This window comes from Cuculus canorus, chromosome 3 (genome assembly GCF_017976375.1).
Source record: "Cuculus canorus isolate bCucCan1 chromosome 3, bCucCan1.pri, whole genome shotgun sequence".
NCBI lineage: Eukaryota > Metazoa > Chordata > Aves > Cuculiformes > Cuculidae > Cuculus > Cuculus canorus.
In genome coordinates this window covers 10,466,254-10,489,547 of record NC_071403.1, presented here as the reverse complement: position 1 = coordinate 10,489,547, position 23,294 = coordinate 10,466,254, and the positions used below count along the sequence as shown (strand labels likewise).

The following is a 23,294-nucleotide window of genomic DNA, read 5'->3' as shown; positions in this document are numbered from 1 at the left end:
TTCCACCCACTGCACAGTGGTCACTGCTCGACTGAATGCCATTCGTGTGTTAAGTGACTCGGGCTTTGGGGGAATGGGCAGAATTTAGGTGACCTAAGGCTCCATTTAGATGGCTGTTTAGCAAAGGAGGACAAAGGAGGCTTCAGCCACGCGCAGACACTGCTGAAACTTTAGAAGTAACATAAGCTAATAAATTTTAGAGTCTTCAAGATGAGTTAGTTGGGAGGGCATCAGCATTTAAGGATTATCTTACATACAGGTGTCTGAACTCTGCATATATTCTATTTCAAGCACGAAAACAGCTCTCTATATTTAGTGTCAAGGTACACAAAATAGGAAGCTGATTTCACTCATTTCCTTATGTAGAAAAGAGACAGCCAGACTCCCCCAGAGGGAATTTTGATCATAAGAACTCCTACTCAGTTACCATCAAAATACAGCTAAACAGAAAATACCACAAACTTTTGCTTTGCAATTTGTTTATTAAGAAGAAACATATAAACGTGACCACAAAAATGGGACTGAAATATTTAAACATTTTGAAGGAAAACAAAACAGGTAAGTCAGATTAAAATCACCTAATAACTGGGAAGGAACTTTCATTCCCCATCCTTCAACATGCCATATAAAACAGTGTCCTAAAGCAGCAAGAATAAGTACTGGATGCAATTAAAGCTGCAGCATCTGCCTTTCTTTTCTTCAAGCTATTCAAAGTGTCAAATGCCTGTGCCTTCCTCATAGTGAAGTGCATGTTCTTTAATATTGGGACAAATCCAGCTACAGAGGGGAAAGAATGAAAGAAAGAAAAAAAAAAAACCAAAACGAAACACCCAAATAACACAGCTGCTTAGTCTTCAGTGAAGTATGCCTCCAGTCCTTCCAGCTCTGCATCAGCTGTTGTATTTGAAGAGGTGGGACCAGAATTTGAGTTCATGCTTTCCTGACTATTAGTTTTTTGCTGAGTGTTTCCTGGGTTACTTAGTTCCTTCTTCAGTTCTCTACCACCACTCAGTAGCTTTTGACTCTCCATAAAATACTGGTTAGGATGATTCAAAGAAAACCCAACATCATCAACCTGTACATAAAAGGAAAGGAACACTGAGTTATAATATTTATTTTGGGAAGTCATTTTTTTAACACTCAAGAACAAATTAATTAGTGATGTAATGAGTTCTGATTTTGTTGGAGAAAAAGGCATCAGCTGGTAAATATTATCCTAGTAAATATTAGTATGACACAGATATACTTTCAACACAAAATTTCTTCATTCGTGTTAGAAATAAAACGACCACGTTGGCATATTCAAATAGTATTTTACATGGTCTTTGCTGTTGTAATGAAGAATAACACCCTGAAACATATAAAATAATATAAGTAAAATGGCATACCTTTACAGATGGAAGAAACTGAACCTCTACACCTTAAAACAGTATTTCCCTACCCAAAAAAAGGGACTGAGACAAGTCAGGTGGACACTAAGCTACTTCTTTACAACAAAATGGCTTAAAAAGAAGTGATACAGTGAAAAGCTGGGTTTCCGAGAAGCAGCTCTTAATTACTTCTGGGGTTTTAACCTTAAAATCTCAATTTTCTTCAGACAAATGTAATATTCACTTTGTAACTCTTAAGTTTGCTATAAACTCCTCTCTCCCCAATAAATCAGAATAAGCTGTAGATGCAGCTCATGGTATGAATGGAGACAACTATGTTTTCAGAGGTGATTGGTGGTATTTGGCTAAAAGCTATTTACAGGTTGTTAGTTAATATTGTAATATGATTCCATGTAGCATTTTTCCTTTTCAAACCTGAATGCAAATAAAATAAAGCTTTACTGGTTGAAACTTAGAATCATAGAACCATAGAATACTTTGGGATGGAAGGGACCTTAAAGCCCATCCAGTTCCAATCCCCCTGCCATGCGCAGGGACACCTCCCACTGGATCAGGCTGCCCAAGGCCCCATCCAACCTGGCCTTGAACACCTCCAGGGATGGGGCAGCCACAGCTTCCCTGGGCAACCTGTGCCAGTGTCTCAGCACTCTCATAGTGAAGAAATTCCTCCTTATGTCTAGTCTAAAGCTTCTCCTCTCCAGTTTATACCCATTCCACCTCACCCTAGCACCACAAGCGTTTGTGAACAGCCCCTCCCCAACTTTCTTGCAGCCCCTTTCAGGCATTGGAAGGGTGCTCTAAGGTCTCCCTGGAGCTTTCTCTTCTCCAGGCTGAACAACCCCAACAGTCTGAGCTCGCAAGTCTGTTTCTTTGCACCTCAGTGTTGTTGGTTCAAAAAGCACAGGTTACCTAAAAACTGCTTCTCTGCATATTCTGTGTAAAGTGGCCTTGCTAACTATAACACTACATCTCTCCTGAACTTTCACTACTTCACAACCGCAGAACAAAAGCAACCATCATTTGTGAGGTCCAGCATACTGTCTTTGGGCAGGAATTAATGCGTTAAGAAAACGTATGCTCGTGCAATTTTTTAAGACTTTCAATAAGTGTGGGAAAGGAAAGCGCTACATGTAGTGCATGAATGGTTTTACCGTATTTTTCAAGTTCTGGGATATCAGGGCATAATCCTTCTTGGGAACATTATTTTCTAAATAATAACACCATAACTTGGTCAAGACAAACTGTCCTATACATGTGAAGAAAGGAAGGACTTTGGACTTGATAAAAGTATAACTGAATGGTGTGGGGGGTAAATATATTGAAACATTATCCGATTTTAATAACAAACAGGAATAAACTATGTTTCTATGGTAACTAGAGTAAGCATTCTACCAAATAATACCAAAATACTAAAGTAATGAGGAATTCCTTTCATGGTCACAATAATGGCAAGATTTTATTTTATGTTAGTTGGTAGAATTAGATGGCAACTCAGAGATTTAGACTAGACATAAGGAAGAATTTCTTTACCATGAAAGTGGTGAGACACTGGCACAGGTTGCCCAGGGAAGCTGTGGCTGCCCCATCCCTGGAGGTGTTCAAGGCCAGGTTGGATGGGGCCTTGGGCAGCCTGATCCAGTGGGAGGTGTCCCTGCGCATGGCAGGGGGATTGGAACTGGATAGGCTTTAAGGTCCCTTCCACCCCAAAGTATTCTATGGTTCTATGATTCTATGAACCCCAAGCCCCTCCCCCCCGCCAAAAAAGATCTAAACATTCTCACTCTATTCCAGATGGATTAGCATTCTTAGTGCCAAGACTACTGAAGCCAACAGCAAATCTGCTGCCAGCATAAGATGTGGCAGAACCCTGAGAGAGGGTGATGGGGAGGAATTGCAAAGAGAGTCCAAAAGTAGACATAGTGTGCACCTGACCCCGTGAGCCTAAGAAAAAATCATAATCTTAAAGAAGTCTCCACTACAAAGTCATTTCTATTAGATCTAACCACCACATGCACTGTAACTTTCAAGAATTACAGGTAACTCTAACAGCTCTGCACAACATATATCAAACGCTTTCCTCATAAAATTTTTACATAACTGAAGATGAAATTCTCCATGTAAGCCCATCTATTATTTCTAGGAAAATCTTACTTAAATTTAAAGAAAAAATAACAATGTTATGCTCATTGATGCTTCAGAAATGTCCTTCACTAGAAGATCTGGTAGTGATATACAGGAAAGAAAGGGTTTGATTAGGTATCACCAGCTTCAGAGAAGCATTACATGAAAAAAAAATATTACTAAAGCATTCAGTTATAAGAAAGAAAAATCATTTTGAGCAGCCTGCTAACAACTATAGCAGCTAAATTCTCTGAAAAAATTGCCCTCATAAGCAGGGTTCACTCAAACTACAGAAAGTGCCTTGTTGTGCATTCTACTTCCTTTCACCACAGTAACAGACTTATCAACAGCAGAACAGGACCATGACTCAGTGCAAGGAGCAAAGACAGATATTTGTATTACAAAAAGACTGAAAAAAATAATGCTATTCTAGAACTTGCCACAAAAGAATGGAAACACAACTTTCCTAAAACACAGCAGATCTTCAGCACTGTGCTGATTTATCCTTTCGTGAACGTTGACCTTAGGGTCTGTAGTCATCTTGGGAAAATATTATTTCTACTGACTTATCCTTACACAGGCCATGTGTTATCTAAATTTCAAATTATATATGATTTTTAATTTCCTTTTTTATCATTTTCTAAGACTGTAAGACAAAGTGTTCCTCTCAAATTACAGCTGCCAAAACAATACTGGATACGGGTTCAGAGTACACCTTTAATATATATTCACACATATGATTGCTGGAAATTTGGGGAGACATGTACAAATGTGAAAAACACTGAGAACAAAAATGTCAATGGTAAAAGGCCCTGGATGGGTCATCTAATCCTTATCTGTAGTAAGACTATTCTATATTCTGATATCTGAAAGGGATATTTCTATTTTTTTGAGATGTGGAGAGAATAAAGGTATAAGATGGGTGACAATCCACCATTTTTTCTTAACAAAGAATCTAGAGCCAGTGTGGAAACTGGTTCTTTGAATCAAGAAACCACACAGGAGATGGTTTGCAGCCATTCACTGTCCTACAATTTTGTGGAGGATCTTACTTTAACACGTTACAGAAGCTTACAATTAAACAAATGGGAATTGTTCATCTTGACTTAAAAACTAATCCCACATGACCAAAGACATAAAAAAATAACTACAGAAAATTACAAATATTATCTCTAAGTGTTGGAAGACTACAGTTTGAGCTGAACTTGTGTTCCGGTTTGTGTTAAAGTAGAATCAGTGTTGTAACTTTAGAGTAACTTAATTTTCTGCTCGCTGATTCAGGGCTAAACAATGACAACTTGTTGGAACCATTTTGTTTATTTTTTAAAGATATATGTCAAAATAAGTGAATTGCATAATGGGTTAAAAAACACAATTTGTTTTAAAATGGGATATTGAAAAAGTTAAATGGCTTGAAATAAACAGAGTTCAACAATATTGATATTTTCAGGAAAAAAAAGCATAACCTTTTACTATATCTTGAGATATTCAGGGTATTAATAACATCAATACATAAATGCAGAAAATGCATTGAATTGCTGAAATGAAAGCCAACAAGGCAAGACAGCTAATGGATGGATGTGAAAACTGCAAATAGCCCCTGGGCTTCATGCATGATTTCCAAGACCTTCCTCAAGAAAAAGACAGTAATTGTAGTTTTAACAAAAATGAATAGTTACTTACATCATGCGTCAACTCGAAGTACTTCTGACAGGCCAGCTGGTAATGCATCCCTTTCACCAATTCCAGGATCTAAACAGAGGGACAAAAACATAAGGCCAAGATCCAGAAGTAGCAGATGCACATCCTGTTGACACTTACCATGACAGGGTATTTCACAACAGCTTGTATAATAGCTCATGGAAATTCACAGCACATGACATCTTTAACATGTATGCACCCTACTGATAATTGACAACAGTTAGATATACTATAAATTTCCCAAAATACCCTGACTACATTAAAAACAAGATAAAACCACAGGAAGACACACCTGGTCCTTAAAAAGTAATTTCAATACTCTTAAGTTGAAGAATAAGCAGAATCTATAATTCGGTAACATAACTGTGACAGTTACTGTCAAGACTATCATATTGCAACATCTCTTCCATAATTGCAGACATAAATCTAGTAATTCAAGTGGTTGAAGCATGAAGCAATCAAGGATACGATTTGTATTTTTATTTTCCACATTACCAGTTCATGCAGATGCAGAATAAAATACTACTGTGCTCCCATCAAGAAAATTTAATGCAAATCCTTTAGACAAGTATCTGTGAGAGGGGAATGCTTTTACCTTCAATCAGATTTGTCCCTTTTGAAATGAAGTTATTTCTAGTCATGCTCAGCAGAATATGTGAGTGAATAGCCTGTTTTGAACATCTATTAAGAAAATCATGCCATCTTTTGTAAATACAATTTGCTTCCCAATTCTACTTCAGGTAATCTCTTCTGCGCTGCATAAAGTCCCATTCTTATCACCAGAATGCAATGCCAGTTGAAATTTTTTAAAGTTTCATCACTTCCTCCTTGCTTTATATAATCACAATGTATGTTCTTGCTGCTTATCAAACAGAGAAAATTGCTGGAATTAAGAGATAGCCTTAGTGGAAGGAAAAACAGTTTTCAAGAAATGTTAATTTCAAGCCCCTTTCCCAAGGCTGATCTTTGTGTCAAACACAGCAATACACTCCAGCTCAAATCCCTGCTGTACTCATTATTAGATGCCGCCTTGTATTTATTGACAGATGTATAAATAAATTACATTTGTCGAATGGATAACACCAGCAATGCACTGCCAAGAAAGTACTTAGTGGCATTGTTTCTCTGCATTACCCCAACTGATTGCATTTCTATCCCTCGTGCCACCTCCCGTTAAATCTTCTGTAAAAGATGAAGGCCAAGGCCAACTCGGCAATGAACTCTGAATTCTAGCACTATCTATGAACGTAGATGTTTTTTCTTTTCTTACCTCCTAATTCCTTTGAAATGAACTGAAAAAATAACAACACATTAAGTAGTTAAGGACTGAAGAAAACTCATCTATTTCTGTTCCACGAACGAGAAGCAGTTCTGACTCGGCATGGGCAGGAACATGAGTGACAGTAGCAGTTCAAAATCCAGTGAACCATCATTTCAGTGAAGCCACCAAGGCGAAGGGCTCTGAAGCAGAGGAATCATGCCAGGGAAGTCTTCTTAAAGGGGCAAAACCAGAGGAAAACCGCAGCGGGGAAAGCACAGCAAGAGAGGTCATGACTTGTGACTTAGTATTGGGACCAGTCTTGTTGAATATCTTTATCAATGATCTACATGAGGGGATTGAGTTCTCCCTCAGTAAGTTAGCAGATGACACCAAATTGGGCAGGAGTGTTGATCTGCTAAAGGCCAGGAAGGCTCTGCAGAGGGATCTGGACAGGCTGGATCGATGGACTGAGGCCAGCTGTATGAGATTCAACAAGGCCAGGTACCAGGTCCTGCACTTTGGTCACAACAACCCTGTGCAGTGCTACAGGCTTGGGGAAGAGTGGCTGGAAAGCTACCCAGCGGAGTAGGACCTGGGGGTGCTGGTTGACAGTGGCTGAACATAAGCCAGCAGTGGCCCAGGTGGCCAAGAAGATGAACAGTATCCTGGCTTGTATTAGAAATGGTGTGGCCAGCAAGACCAGAGAAGTCATCCTCTCCTTGTACTCAGCACTGGTGAGGCCGCACCTTTAATGCTGTGTTCAGTTTTGGGCAGCTCAATACAAGAGAGAAACTGAGGCTCTGGAGCATGTCCAGAGAAGAGCAACAAAGCTGGTAAAGGGGCTAGAGAACAAGTCTTATAAGGAGTGGTTGAAGGGGCTCAGATTGTTCAGTCTGGAGACAAGAAGGTTGAGAAGATATGTTACTGCTCTCTACAGCTACTTAAAAGATTGTGGCGAGATGAGTATTGGTCTCTTCTCCCAGGTAACAAGTTATAGGATGAAAGGAAATGCCCTCAAGTTGTGCCAGGGGAGGTTTAGATTAGGTATCAGGAAAAATTTCTTTACTGAAAGAGTGGAGAAGCATTGAAACAGGCTGCCCAGGGGAGTGGTGGAGTCTCCATCCCTGGAGGTGTTAACACCATGTGTAGATGTACCACTTTAGAACATGGTTTAGTAGGCACGGTGGTGGTGGTGGGCTAACAATTGGACTGAATGGCTTGTTGAGTTGTAGTTGGGTAGTAAAGCCAGAACAATTTTTGTGGCTCATTCAGGGAGAAGCAGTTATAAATCAGTTTCTACCCATTCTGAGAGGCAGCCAGAGGACAGCCAAACTAGCATATATCTAATTTTGAATTGGACACATCACAGGGGACCAGAATCACCTTCTGCACAAATGATAGGGATGAGCAATACGTGCCACATTATACATATCCATACAAGAGCGGGTTTAGTAGATTGACTGGCTTTAACAGGGAAAAAGTTGCTAAGAGAAGAGACAGAAAAAGGTTAAAACTGCAATAGAATGCAGTCCATCTAGAAAGAAGTTCTCTGTGTGAGAGAAACTAACAATCCCCTATTTAAATAAAACAGAATTATAATTCATTGCATTATCTTTATATTATTTTTGCGCATAATGAAAGCGAGCTTGCTGCTGTTTTTCACTTGTATTACCCAGAAACTAACCTCCACTCAAAACTACCTCAATTCACAGCAGCAATCTTCTGCCTCTACATATATTAAGACATTTACATTAAACTGCTTTATTTGCAAGGAGAGGTACATACTCGGGGACTCTTTTTGTTAGTTCTTATGTGCCTTTCCTTCCACTGCCATCTGCAACTTGCTTTTCTGATGATCTGTACTATTCATTTACATGAGCATTGTTCCCTAAAAGAAAAAAACACTAATTGGAAAAAAAGCATAAAGGATGAGTTTAGATAGTCATTTCTCCTGACTGTAGAACCAGAAATTTCTGCCAACTTTTGCTTTTGTTATTGCGATAGCAGGAGAGGAATGTGGGTTATCTATCTTTTTCTATAGCGGAAAAGGCTATTTCTCTAAGAAACCCTTAAGAAAAAGATATTTCAACATAGCTCTCATCACACTGTGTTTACCTGACTGGTATGGGTGACTATCCGATCAAATCCAAGCGGCTTTGGCTGCGTTCAGGGATCAGATTGTAATCTGACCACATTGAAATCTGTTTTCCACAACTTTGGCAAGTTCCCCCTCACACCTCACAGTGCACATGAGAGTTTTGCTCCGTTTCTTTTGGTTTGAAGCCAGAATAAATTTTGCTTTTTGATTTCACCCTGGGAGTGACCCTGTCGGACCCCGCATCGAACCGGCCACAGATAATCAAACCACCTCCTTCGACTGTGCGACTCTAAGGAAGGCACAGACACGAGGGTGTAGCTCGAGGATCGAGGCATGACAATGATTCACAGGAAAAATATGGCAATGGGACTCTGCTGGACAGTGGGGCAGTTTTGTCAGATGAGCTATATGGGAAATATTTGCTCCCGAGTCTGCGGCTCCTGTGCTCTGCGTGAGGTCCCATTGTGACCTCACCCAGAACGGCCGTTGTGACCTCACCAGGCAGCCATTGTGACATCACCAGGCAGCCATTGTGACATCAGTGACATCAGGCTATATAAGGAGCAAGGCAGGCCTCAGGAACCACAGTGCTGTTCTCGTCCATCGGGGACAGACCTCTGCAGGTGGGGGAACAAAGGACTCCCATCCCGCAGGCTCCCTTTCCAGGGTACGGAGAGGATCTCCCAGAGAGAAGCTCCGGCAGGGTCCGGGTCACTGGCCCTTACCTGCCTTGGAGCCACGACGAGGCTTTCGTGCCTTTCCAGTTCCTACCAGCACCTCTCACAGAGGTCAGTCACCACCCTGCCCCGAGAGCAGGAACACGCAAAGACGCCTCTGGCATCGCTCGGCAGTCCCGGGATCGTCCCTGCTGCTTGTGCCCGCACACACACAGCCCCAAGGCACAGTGGGCAACTCTTGAGAACTCAACTTCCACAGCTTTCCTGCGTCCTGCAGGTCGTGTCTCTAGGGCACATTGTAACCTTTGTATCCCCTTTGCTTGCAGTCTGAGATGGCATCGGAGGAGAACCGGGCAGAAAACAGCATCTCCTCCCCTGCTCCCAGCACCAGCCAGGAGCCCCAGGCCCCTCCACAGGATGCGTCCAAGGAACCACAGTGCCCAATCTGCTTGGAAACCATTACTGACGAAGCGTCTGTGGTCTCGTGCAGACACACTTTCTGTTTTATCTGCATCTTCCAGTGGTACCTCTTAATACATGAGTGCCCGCTCTGTAAGTGCCCTTTCAACGAACTCTACCGCAAGGTGGCAGACAATGACTATGTCCTGCAGAGCTTAGTAAGGCGCAGACGCAACAACGCTCAAGCGGGGAGACCACAGCGTCGCCCTGCGGAAAGGAGACGGAATCGTCCCTCAGGCCAACAACACCGCCCCTCTGCCAGCAGAGACCAGGGCAGTGGCCGTGCTGGGAACCAAGAGAGAATCCGAAGCAGGTCACCAAGGAGGGACGACGGTGGCCACAGCACGGCTCGACGCAGGTCCTCAAGGAGGCACCGTGGTGGCCACAGCACAGCTCAAAGCAGGTCCCCACAGGGGCACCACGGTGGCCAAAGCACGACCCCAAGCAGGTCGCCAAGGAGGCACCGTGGTGGCCGCAGCACGGCTCAGCACGCCCAGCAGTCCAACCCCTCCAGTAGCCGGAGACGGCAGCGGAGCAGAGCTCAGGACACTGCTCAGGTCACTGGGGCTGAGGAAGGACAATCTCCAAGGCCTGGACGAGATTTCCCAGCCTCTTCAAGGAGGACTGAGCGTCGTGAACGGGGACAGCGGCTTTCTGCCTGGGAACGGCAGCCAACAAGGAGCCGATCCCGGCACAGGTCCCACACCACTGGGAGACGATCCCAGCGCGAGCAACAAAGGAGCAGGGATCGCAGCTAAGGGCGAGCTCAAAGCCCCGAACAGCAACTCCCAGCTGATTCCAGGAGGGAGCTGGCCTCTTCTCCCAGTGACCGGGGACCGGACAAGGGGCAATGGCCTCAAGCTGCGCAAGGGGACGTTCAGGCTGGACATCAGAAGAAAATTTTTCACGGAATGGGTCATTGTGTGGGGATAGAATATTCCACTGCTACTTACGTGCAGGATACGACAGTTATATCTGGGTTCAGATATGAGAGATAACCCACATTCCTCTCCTGCAAGGAAATGCTGAGTCAAAACCTGGACTATCATCAAGAACGACAGCAAGCATCTGAAGCACTTCAGAATAATGATAATTAAGAAAATTTAAGAAATAAAATTGAAGTATTTGCTTCATGTACATTCTCAGTTTGCAACACAACTCTTTCAAGAACAATGAGCTGAAACATTTTTATTTCGTGTGTCCGTTCCTTGTTTTCCTGTTTTCTCATCCTCAAGTGTATGTTTATCCCTTTGACTTTTTTCTGTGTGCTTTTTCTCTGCTTTCTCTTTTAAATAAAAATCTCATCGGTAGTTCAATACACCACAAACTGAAGCGGCTGAAGTGTGAAAACCTAATTCTGTGCACCCATTCCTGCCATCTGAAAATGAACCTTATTGTTCCTCATCTTCCCCAGTAAACTTATAACTGGACATTGGTTTTAATCTATTCTACCATGTAGCCGTAAGGCCAGCATAAGGAAAGCAATGGAAACTCAACAGGCCCGGATGAACAGGGAGCATGAACAGAGAGGATGAACAGAGCCTTTCACACCAGCAGGGCCCATTTGGGCTAATTAAATGCTCCTGGAACTAATGTCTAAGATTAACTAATGAATTTAAATACTTTAAACTGGACACACTGCATTAACACCACTCATCTCTTCAACAACTGGAAAAAAATATGCATTTTAACTCTGCTTTTCATAGTATCTGTTCTAAAAGATACATATGACCAAGCACTGCTACAAGTCGCTCAGAGAGGTTGTGGAATCGCCACCCTTCAGGATAATCAAAACCCATCTGGACACAGCGCTGGGCAACAAGTTGTAGATGACCCTTCTTGAGTGGGGGCGCTGGACAACGTGACTTCCAGGGGCGTCTTCCAAACTCTGCTATTCTGTGATTCAATAATAAACTCTAACAATAGCACCTGACCGTACACCCATTTTAATTACATCCTTTTGGTGGTTAGAATGTCTAATTCAAACTTTAAGAGATATATCTTTTTCAGTTCAACTTTTAATAGTTTCTAATTTAATCAAACAGCTACTTTATGTACGATCAAATGTGTTCTACGCATAATACAATCTCTCCACATACTCTAAAAGTCTTCATTGAAATCTGTTTTCCACAACTTTGGCAAGTTCCCCCTCACACCTCACAGTGCACATGAGAGTTTTGCTCCGTTTCTTTTGGTTTGAAGCCAGAATAAATTTTGCTTTTTGATTTCACCCTGGGAGTGACCCTGTCGGACCCCGCATCGAACCGGCCACAGATAATCAAACCACCTCCTTCGACTGTGCGACTCTAAGGAAGGCACAGACACGAGGGTGTAGCTCGAGGATCGAGGCATGACAATGATTCACAGGAAAAATATGGCAATGGGACTCTGCTGGACAGTGGGGCAGTTTTGTCAGATGAGCTATATGGGAAATATTTGCTCCCGAGTCTGCAGCTCCTGTGCTCTGCGTGAGGTCCCATTGTGACCTCACCCAGAACGGCCGTTGTGACCTCACCAGGCAGCCATTGTGACATCACCAGGCAGCCACCATTGTGACATCAGTGACATCAGGCTATATAAGGAGCAAGGCAGGCCTCAGGAACCACAGTGCTGTTCTCGTCCATCGGGGACAGACCTCTGCAGGTGGGGGAACAAAGGACTCCCATCCCGCAGGCTCCCTTTCCAGGGTACGGAGAGGATCTCCCAGAGAGAAGCTCCGGCAGGGTCCGGGTCACTGGCCCTTACCTGCCTTGGAGCCACGACGAGGCTTTCGTGCCTTTCCAGTTCCTACCAGCACCTCTCACAGAGGTCAGTCACCACCCTGCCCCGAGAGCAGGAACACGCAAAGACGCCTCTGGCATCGCTCGGCAGTCCCGGGATCGTCCCTGCTGCTTGTGCCCGCACACACACAGCCCCAAGGCACAGTGGGCAACTCTTGAGAACTCAACTTCCACAGCTTTCCTGCGTCCTGCAGGTCGTGTCTCTAGGGCACATTGTAACCTTTGTATCCCCTTTGCTTGCAGTCTGAGATGGCATCGGAGGAGAACCGGGCAGAAAACAGCATCTCCTCCCCTGCTCCCAGCACCAGCCAGGAGCCCCAGGCCCCTCCACAGGATGCGTCCAAGGAACCACAGTGCCCAATCTGCTTGGAAACCATTACTGACGAAGCGTCTGTGGTCTCGTGCAGACACACTTTCTGTTTTATCTGCATCTTCCAGTGGTACCTCTTAATACATGAGTGCCCGCTCTGTAAGTGCCCTTTCAACGAACTCTACCGCAAGGTGGCAGACAATGACTATGTCCTGCAGAGCTTAGTAAGGCGCAGACGCAACAACGCTCAAGTGGGGAGACCTCAGCGTTGCCCTGCGGAAAGGAGACGGAATCGTCCCTCAGGCCAACAACACCGCCCCTCTGCCAGCAGAGACCAGGGCAGTGGCCGTGCTGGGAACCAAGAGAGAATCCGAAGCAGGTCACCAAGGAGGGACGACGGTGGCCACAGCACGGCTCGACGCAGGTCCTCAAGGAGGCACCGTGGTGGCCACAGCACAGCTCAAAGCAGGTCCCCACAGGGGCACCACGGTGGCCAAAGCACGACCCCAAGCAGGTCGCCAAGGAGGCACCGTGGTGGCCGCAGCACGGCTCAGCACGCCCAGCAGTCCAACCCCTCCAGTAGCCGGAGACGGCAGCGGAGCAGAGCTCAGGACACTGCTCAGGTCACTGGGGCTGAGGAAGGACAATCTCCAAGGCCTGGACGAGATTTCCCAGCCTCTTCAAGGAGGACTGAGCGTCGTGAACGGGGACAGCGGCTTTCTGCCTGGGAACGGCAGCCAACAAGGAGCCGATCCCGGCACAGGTCCCACACCACTGGGAGACGATCCCAGCGCGAGCAACAAAGGAGCAGGGATCGCAGCTAAGGGCGAGCTCAAAGCCCCGAACAGCAACTCCCAGCTGATTCCAGGAGGGAGCTGGCCTCTTCTCCCAGTGACCGGGGACCGGACAAGGGGCAATGGCCTCAAGCTGCGCAAGGGGACGTTCAGGCTGGACATCAGAAGAAAATTTTTCACGGAATGGGTCATTGTGTGGGGATAGAATATTCCACTGCTACTTACGTGCAGGATACGACAGTTATATCTGGGTTCAGATATGAGAGATAACCCACATTCCTCTCCTGCAAGGAAATGCTGAGTCAAAACCTGGACTATCATCAAGAACGACAGCAAGCATCTGAAGCACTTCAGAATAATGATAATTAAGAAAATTTAAGAAATAAAATTGAAGTATTTGCTTCATGTACATTCTCAGTTTGCAACACAACTCTTTCAAGAACAATGAGCTGAAACATTTTTATTTCGTGTGTCCGTTCCTTGTTTTCCTGTTTTCTCATCCTCAAGTGTATGTTTATCCCTTTGACTTTTTTCTGTGTGCTTTTTCTCTGCTTTCTCTTTTAAATAAAAATCTCATCGGTAGTTCAATACACCACAAACTGAAGCGGCTGAAGTGTGAAAACCTAATTCTGTGCACCCATTCCTGCCATCTGAAAATGAACCTTATTGTTCCTCATCTTCCCCAGTAAACTTATAACTGGACATTGGTTTTAATCTATTCTACCATGTAGCCGTAAGGCCAGCATAAGGAAAGCAATGGAAACTCAACAGGCCCGGATGAACAGGGAGCATGAACAGAGAGGATGAACAGAGCCTTTCACACCAGCAGGGCCCATTTGGGCTAATTAAATGCTCCTGGAACTAATGTCTAAGATTAACTAATGAATTTAAATACTTTAAACTGGACACACTGCATTAACACCACTCATCTCTTCAACAACTGGAAAAAAATATGCATTTTAACTCTGCTTTTCATAGTATCTGTTCTAAAAGATACATATGACCGAGCACTGCTACAAGTCGCTCAGAGAGGTTGTGGAATCGCCACCCTTCAGGATAATCAAAACCCATCTGGACACAGCGCTGGGCAACAAGTTGTAGATGACCCTTCTTGAGTGGGGGCGCTGGACAACGTGACTTCCAGGGGCGTCTTCCAAACTCTGCTATTCTGTGATTCAATAATAAACTCTAACAATAGCACCTGACCGTACACCCATTTTAATTACATCCTTTTGGTGGTTAGAATGTCTAATTCAAACTTTAAGAGATATATCTTTTTCAGTTCAACTTTTAATAGTTTCTAATTTAATCAAACAGCTACTTTATGTACGATCAAATGTGTTCTACGCATAATACAATCTCTCCACATACTCTAAAAGTCTTCATTGAAATCTGTTTTCCACAACTTTGGCAAGTTCCCCCTCACACCTCACAGTGCACATGAGAGTTTTGCTCCGTTTCTTTTGGTTTGAAGCCAGAATAAATTTTGCTTTTTGATTTCACCCTGGGAGTGACCCTGTCGGACCCCGCATCGAACCGGCCACAGATAATCAAACCACCTCCTTCGACTGTGCGACTCTAAGGAAGGCACAGACACGAGGGTGTAGCTCGAGGATCGAGGCATGACAATGATTCACAGGAAAAATATGGCAATGGGACTCTGCTGGACAGTGGGGCAGTTTTGTCAGATGAGCTATATGGGAAATATTTGCTCCCGAGTCTGCGGCTCCTGTGCTCTGCGTGAGGTCCCATTGTGACCTCACCCAGAACGGCCGTTGTGACCTCACCAGGCAGCCATTGTGACATCACCAGGCGGCCATTGTGACATCAGTGACATCAGGCTATATAAGGAGCAAGGCAGGCCTCAGGAACCACAGTGCTGTTCTCGTCCATCGGGGACAGACCTCTGCAGGTGGGGGAACAAAGGACTCCCATCCCGCAGGCTCCCTTTCCAGGGTACGGAGAGGATCTCCCAGAGAGAAGCTCCGGCAGGGTCCGGGTCACTGGCCCTTACCTGCCTTGGAGCCACGACGAGGCTTTCGTGCCTTTCCAGTTCCTACCAGCACCTCTCACAGAGGTCAGTCACCACCCTGCCCCGAGAGCAGGAACACGCAAAGACGCCTCTGGCATCGCTCGGCAGTCCCGGGATCGTCCCTGCTGCTTGTGCCGGCACACACACAGCCCCAAGGCACAGTGGGCAACTCTTGAGAACTCAACTTCCACAGCTTTCCTGCGTCCTGCAGGTCGTGTCTCTAGGGCACATTGTAACCTTTGTATCCCCTTTGCTTGCAGTCTGAGATGGCATCGGAGGAGAACCGGGCAGAAAACAGCATCTCCTCCCCTGCTCCCAGCACCAGCCAGGAGCCCCAGGCCCCTCCACAGGATGCGTCCAAGGAACCACAGTGCCCAATCTGCTTGGAAACCATTACTGACGAAGCGTCTGTGGTCTCGTGCAGACACACTTTCTGTTTTATCTGCATCTTCCAGTGGTACCTCTTAATACATGAGTGCCCGCTCTGTAAGTGCCCTTTCAACGAACTCTACCGCAAGGTGGCAGACAATGACTATGCCCTGCAGAGCTTAGTAAGGCGCAGACGCAACAACGCTCAAGCGGGGAGACCTCAGCGTTGCCCTGCGGAAAGGAGACGGAATCGTCCCTCAGGCCAACAACACCGCCCCTCTGCCAGCAGAGACCAGGGCAGTGGCCGTGCTGGGAACCAAGAGAGAATCCGAAGCAGGTCACCAAGGAGGGACGACGGTGGCCACAGCACGGCTCGACGCAGGTCCTCAAGGAGGCACCGTGGTGGCCACAGCACAGCTCAAAGCAGGTCCCCACAGGGGCACCACGGTGGCCAAAGCACGACCCCAAGCAGGTCGCCAAGGAGGCACCGTGGTGGCCGCAGCACGGCTCAGCACGCCCAGCAGTCCAACCCCTCCAGTAGCCGGAGACGGCAGCGGAGCAGAGCTCAGGACACTGCTCAGGTCACTGGGGCTGAGGAAGGACAATCTCCAAGGCCTGGACGAGATTTCCCAGCCTCTTCAAGGAGGACTGAGCGTCGTGAACGGGGACAGCGGCTTTCTGCCTGGGAACGGCAGCCAACAAGGAGCCGATCCCGGCACAGGTCCCACACCACTGGGAGACGATCCCAGCGCGAGCAACAAAGGAGCAGGGATCGCAGCTAAGGGCGAGCTCAAAGCCCCAAACAGCAACTCCCAGCTGATTCCAGGAGGGAGCTGGCCTCTTCTCCCAGTGACCGGGGACCGGACAAGGGGCAATGGCCTCAAGCTGCGCAAGGGGACGTTCAGGCTGGACATCAGAAGAAAATTTTTCACGGAATGGGTCATTGTGTGGGGATAGAATATTCCACTGCTACTTACGTGCAGGATACGACAGTTATATCTGGGTTCAGATATGAGAGATAACCCACATTCCTCTCCTGCAAGGAAATGCTGAGTCAAAACCTGGACTATCATCAAGAACGACAGCAAGCATCTGAAGCACTTCAGAATAATGATAATTAAGAAAATTTAAGAAATAAAATTGAAGTATTTGCTTCATGTACATTCTCAGTTTGCAACACAACTCTTTCAAGAACAATGAGCTGAAACATTTTTATTTCGTGTGTCCGTTCCTTGTTTTCCTGTTTTCTCATCCTCAAGTGTATGTTTATCCCTTTGACTTTTTTCTGTGTGCTTTTTCTCTGCTTTCTCTTTTAAATAAAAATCTCATCGGTAGTTCAATACACCACAAACTGAAGCGGCTGAAGTGTGAAAACCTAATTCTGTGCACCCATTCCTGCCATCTGAAAATGAACCTTATTGTTCCTCATCTTCCCCAGTAAACTTATAACTGGACATTGGTTTTAATCTATTCTACCATGTAGCCGTAAGGCCAGCATAAGGAAAGCAATGGAAACTCAACAGGCCCGGATGAACAGGGAGCATGAACAGAGAGGATGAACAGAGCCTTTCACACCAGCAGGGCCCATTTGGGCTAATTAAATGCTCCTGGAACTAATGTCTAAGATTAACTAATGAATTTAAATACTTTAAACTGGACACACTGCATTAACACCACTCATCTCTTCAACAACTGGAAAAAAATATGCATTTTAACTCTGCTTTTCATAGTATCTGTTCTAAAAGATACATATGACCAAGCACTGCTACAAGTCGCTCAGAGAGGTTGTGGAATCGCCACCCTTCAGGATAATCAAAACCCATCTGGACACAGCGCTGGGCAACAAGTTGTAGATGACCCTTCTTGAGTGGGGGCGCTGGACAACGTGACTTCCAGGGGCGTCTTCCAAACTCTGCTATTCTGTGATTCAATAATAAACTCTAACAATAGCACCTGACCGTACACCCATTTTAATTACATCCTTTTGGTGGTTAGAATGTCTAATTCAAACTTTAAGAGATATATCTTTTTCAGTTCAACCTTTAATAGTTTCTAATTTAATCAAACAGCTACTTTATGTACGATCAAATGTGTTCTACGCATAATACAATCTCTCCACATACTCTAAAAGTCTTCATTGAAATCTGTTTTCCACAACTTTGGCAAGTTCCCCCTCACACCTCACAGTGCACATGAGAGTTTTGCTCCGTTTCTTTTGGTTTGAAGCCAGAATAAATTTTGCTTTTTGATTTCACCCTGGGAGTGACCCTGTCGGACCCCGCATCGAACCGGCCACAGATAATCAAACCACCTCCTTCGACTGTGCGACTCTAAGGAAGGCACAGACACGAGGGTGTAGCTCGAGGATCGAGGCATGACAATGATTCACAGGAAAAATATGGCAATGGGACTCTGCTGGACAGTGGGGCAGTTTTGTCAGATGAGCTATATGGGAAATATTTGCTCCCGAGTCTGCGGCTCCTGTGCTCTGCGTGAGGTCCCATTGTGACCTCACCCAGAACGGCCGTTGTGACCTCACCAGGCAGCCATTGTGACATCACCAGGCGGCCATTGTGACATCAGTGACATCAGGCTATATAAGGAGCAAGGCAGGCCTCAGGAACCACAGTGCTGTTCTCGTCCATCGGGGACAGACCTCTGCAGGTGGGGGAACAAAGGACTCCCATCCCGCAGGCTCCCTTTCCAGGGTACGGAGAGGATCTCCCAGAGAGAAGCTCCGGCAGGGTCCGGGTCACTGGCCCTTACCTGCCTTGGAGCCACGACGAGGCTTTCGTGCCTTTCCAGTTCCTACCAGCACCTCTCACAGAGGTCAGTCACCACCCTGCCCCGAGAGCAGGAACACGCAAAGACGCCTCTGGCATCGCTCGGCAGTCCCGGGATCGTCCCTGCTGCTTGTGCCCGCACACACACAGCCCCAAGGCACAGTGGGCAACTCTTGAGAACTCAACTTCCACAGCTTTCCTGCGTCCTGCAGGTCGTGTCTCTAGGGCACATTGTAACCTTTGTATCCCCTTTGCTTGCAGTCTGAGATGGCATCGGAGGAGAACCGGGCAGAAAACAGCATCTCCTCCCCTGCTCCCAGCACCAGCCAGGAGCCCCAGGCCCCTCCACAGGATGCGTCCAAGGAACCACAGTGCCCAATCTGCTTGGAAACCATTACTGACGAAGCGTCTGTGGTCTCGTGCAGACACACTTTCTGTTTTATCTGCATCTTCCAGTGGTACCTCTTAATACATGAGTGCCCGCTCTGTAAGTGCCCTTTCAACGAACTCTACCGCAAGGTGGCAGACAATGACTATGTCCTGCAGAGCTTAGTAAGGCGCAGACGCAACAACGCTCAAGCGGGGAGACCTCAGCGTCGCCCTGCGGAAAGGAGACGGAATCGTCCCTCAGGCCAACAACACCGCCCCTCTGCCAGCAGAGACCAGGGCAGTGGCCGTGCTGGGAACCAAGAGAGAATCCGAAGCAGGTCACCAAGGAGGGACGACGGTGGCCACAGCACGGCTCGACGCAGGTCCTCAAGGAGGCACCGTGGTGGCCACAGCACAGCTCAAAGCAGGTCCCCACAGAGGCACCACGGTGGCCAAAGCACGACCCCAAGCAGGTCGCCAAGGAGGCACCGTGGTGGCCGCAGCACGGCTCAGCACGCCCAGCAGTCCAACCCCTCCAGTAGCCGGAGACGGCAGCGGAGCAGAGCTCAGGACACTGCTCAGGTCACTGGGGCTGAGGAAGGACAATCTCCAAGGCCTGGACGAGATTTCCCAGCCTCTTCAAGGAGGACTGAGCGTCGTGAACGGGGACAGCGGCTTTCTACCTGGGAACGGCAGCCAACAAGGAGCCGATCCCGGCACAGGTCCCACACCACTGGGAGACGATCCCAGCGCGAGCAACAAAGGAGCAGGGATCGCAGCTAAGGGCGAGCTCAAAGCCCCGAACAGCAACTCCCAGCTGATTCCAGGAGGGAGCTGGCCTCTTCTCCCAGTGACTGGGGACCGGACAAGGGGCAATGGCCTCAAGCTGCGCCAGGGGACGTTCAGGCCGGACATCAGAAGAAAATTTTTCATCGAATGGGTCATTGTGTGGGGATAGAATATTCCACTGCCACCGACGTGCAGGATATGACAGTCATTTCTGGGTTTAGATATGATAGATAACCCACATTCCTCTCCTGCATGGAAATGCTGAGTCAAAACCTGGACTATCATCAAGAACGACAGCAAGCATCTGAAGCACTTCAGAATAATGATAATTAAGAAAATTTAAGAAATAAAATTGAAGTATTTGCTTCATGTACATTCTCAGTTTGCAACACAACTCTTTCAAGAACAATGAGCTGAAACATTTTTATTTCGTATGTTCGTTCCTTGTTTTCCTGTTTTCTCATCCTCAAGTGTATGTTTAACCCTTTGACTTTTTTCTGTGTGCTTTTTCTCTGCTTTCTCTTTTAAATTAAAATCTCATCGGTAGTTCAATACACCACAAAATGAAGCGGCTGAAGTGTGAAAACCTAATTCTGTGCACCCATTCCTGCCATCTGAAAATGAACCTTATTGTTCCTCGTCTTCCCCAGTAAACTTATAACTGGACATTGGTTTTAATCTATTCTACCATGTAGCCGTAAGGCCAGCATAAGGAAAGCAATGGAAACTCAACAGGCCCGGATGAACAGGGAGCATGAACAGAGAGGATGAACAGAGCCTTTCACACCAGCAGGGCCCATTTGGGCTAATTAAATGCTCCTGGAACTAATGTCTAAGATTAACTAATGAATTTAAATACTTTAAACTGGACACACTGCATTAACACCACTCATCTCTTCAACAACTGGAAAAAAATATGCATTTTAACTCTGCTTTTCATAGTATTTGTTCTAAAAGATACATATGACCAAGCACTGCTTGGAATGGAATTTCACGGAGTGGGTCATTGTGTGGGGATAGAATATTCCACTGACACCTACGTGCAGGATGCTACAGCCGATATCGTCGCACTCGTGGGCAAAAAAACAAGGGGCAACTAGTTAAGCAGGAGGAGAAAACATGGAGCTGAACTAGTGAGAAAAACCTTTGGACTTCTTGCTTGCTAGGCAAGAGAAACATTTGTAGCATGTAGAGTTATGCTGAATGGCTGTAACTGTGGGACCTTAGAGTGGAAAATCATCGGGGTAGCTGGCTAACGGGGCAGATATGGGGATATAAAGCTTTGCTTGTGCATAATAAATTTGATTTCACTACCGCACACGAACTGAGTCTTTGCCGCCAGTGCCACAAATGGTGCCCCATGTGAGGAGTGACAATAGGTGATCTAAGAGGATTCGACTGGTCGCAAGCCCTGCAGAACTTAAGCGCTGCTGAAAGGAAGCTGTAGCTCAGCTCCCATCACCTTCGCGGAGCAAGCAAGTTGAGCTGCGGGGAACTACCTGAAAGGATCTTGGAGAGAGGAGGGAGCTGGCCTCTTATCTCAAGTGACAGGGGACAGGACAAAGGGGAATGGCCTCAAGCTCCACCACTGGAGGTTCAGGCTGGACATCAGCAAAAATTCATTGATAGCACGGTGTCCACGTCCAGGCAAAGCAGACACTGATGGAGACAAGATTTTTCATAGTCTCTTTTTCAAGACTCCAACTGAATCTCTACAGCTACTTTACAAGGGAAAAAAAGAACAAAAACACATGCACAGAAAAAGAGGAAATGCCCTCAAGTTGTGCCAGGGGAGGTTTAGATTAGGTATCAGGAAAAATTTCTTTACTGAAAGAGTGGAGAAGCATTGAAACAGGCTGCCCAGGGGAGTGGTGGAGTCTCCATCCCTGGAGGTGTTAACACCACGTGTAGATGTACCACTTTAGGACATGGTTTAGTAGGCACGGTGGTGGTGGCGGGCTAACGGTTGGACTGAATGGCTTGTTGAGTTGTAGTTGGGTAGCAAAGCCAGAACAGTTTTTGTGGCTCATTCAGGGAGAAGCAGTTATAAATCAGTTTCTACCCATTCTGAGAGGCAGCCAGAGGACAGCCAAACTAGCAATAGGACGGAGATCATCCAGAAAGAAGTTCTCTGTGTGAGAGAAACTAACAATCCTCTATTTAAATAAAACAGAATTATAATTCATTACATTATCTTTATATCTTTATATTATTTTTCGTACTATATTTTTGCGCATAATGAAAGCGAGCTTGCTGCTGGTTTTCACTTGTGTTACCCAGAAACAAACCTCCACTCAAAACTACCTTAATTCACAGCAGCAATCTTCTGCCTCTACATATATTAAGACATTTACATTAAACTGCTTTATTTGCAAGGAAAGGTACATACTCGGGGACTCTTTTTGTTAGTTCTTATGTGCCTTTCCTTCCACTGCCATCTGCAACTTGCTTTTCTGATGTTGCTTTACTGACTACTCATGAGGTTAAGATGATGTTTGGCGCCTGGACGCAGCCACCTGCTTTATAGATCCTCAGCATTCAAAGCTAAGACTCTGCATAGCGGGATAGTCTGGGGTCTGTAATTATCCACTGTTATTTTCACTTATTCAAAGTGAGTTTGTTTTGTTTCAAAGCTGCAGGATTACCTTATATTTTCAAAACGAACATTTTTCTACTACAGATTCACTGAAGTATGACTCATTTCTAACTTTTTATTTCAAGGGTGACTGAAGATGTCACTGGGTGCAACTGCTGGAATATATCTGAACACATTCCAGCTTCCTCCCATTTCAAGTCAGTTTGTCTCCACCTCAGCATTGAGTCCTGCGCCAGGATTCCTTAAAGCCCTTTGTTTCTTGATCAGTAAAGGCATCTGTGCTTTTTGTTGCTTCTGGACAGTCCCTTTTTATTTTAAACCGATTTTCACAGAATCACAGAATCACCAGGTTGGAAAAGACCCACTGGATCATTAAGTCCAACCATTCCTAACACTCCCTAAACCATGTCCCTAAGCACTTCATCCACCCGTTCCTTAAACACCTCCAGGGAAGGCGACTCGACCACCTCCCTGGGCAGCCCATTCCAGTGCCCAATGACTCTTTCCGTGAAGAATTTTTTTCTGATATCCAACCTGAACCTCCCCTGGCAGAGCTTCAGGCCATTCCCTCTTGTCCCGTCCCCTGTCACTTGGGAGAAGAGCCCAGCTCCCTCCTCTCCACAACCTCCTTTTAAGTACTTGTAGAGAGTAATAAGGTCTCCCCTCAGCCTCCTCCAGGCTAAACAACCCCAGCTCTCTCAGCCGCTCCTCATAAGACTTGTTCTCCAGACCCTTCACCAGCTTCGTTGCTCTTCTCTGGACAC

At 46.0% G+C, this 23,294-nt stretch overlaps 1 protein-coding gene across 1 annotated transcript in view; it reads right to left on the bottom strand.

Annotated features, from left to right (window-relative positions):
- Window positions 1–476: 476 nt before the first annotated feature.
- Window positions 477–23,294, bottom strand: part of PRIM2 (DNA primase subunit 2) — a 130,985-nt gene continuing 108,167 nt past the window's right edge. The window contains exons 13-14 of the mRNA XM_054063146.1: window positions 5,196–5,264; window positions 477–1,075 (exon numbers count right to left, since the gene is read on the bottom strand). Coding sequence (XP_053919121.1) covers window positions 848–1,075; window positions 5,196–5,264 — 297 coding nt within the window. The 3' untranslated portion in view covers window positions 477–847. The remainder of the gene's footprint in view (window positions 1,076–5,195; window positions 5,265–23,294) is intronic.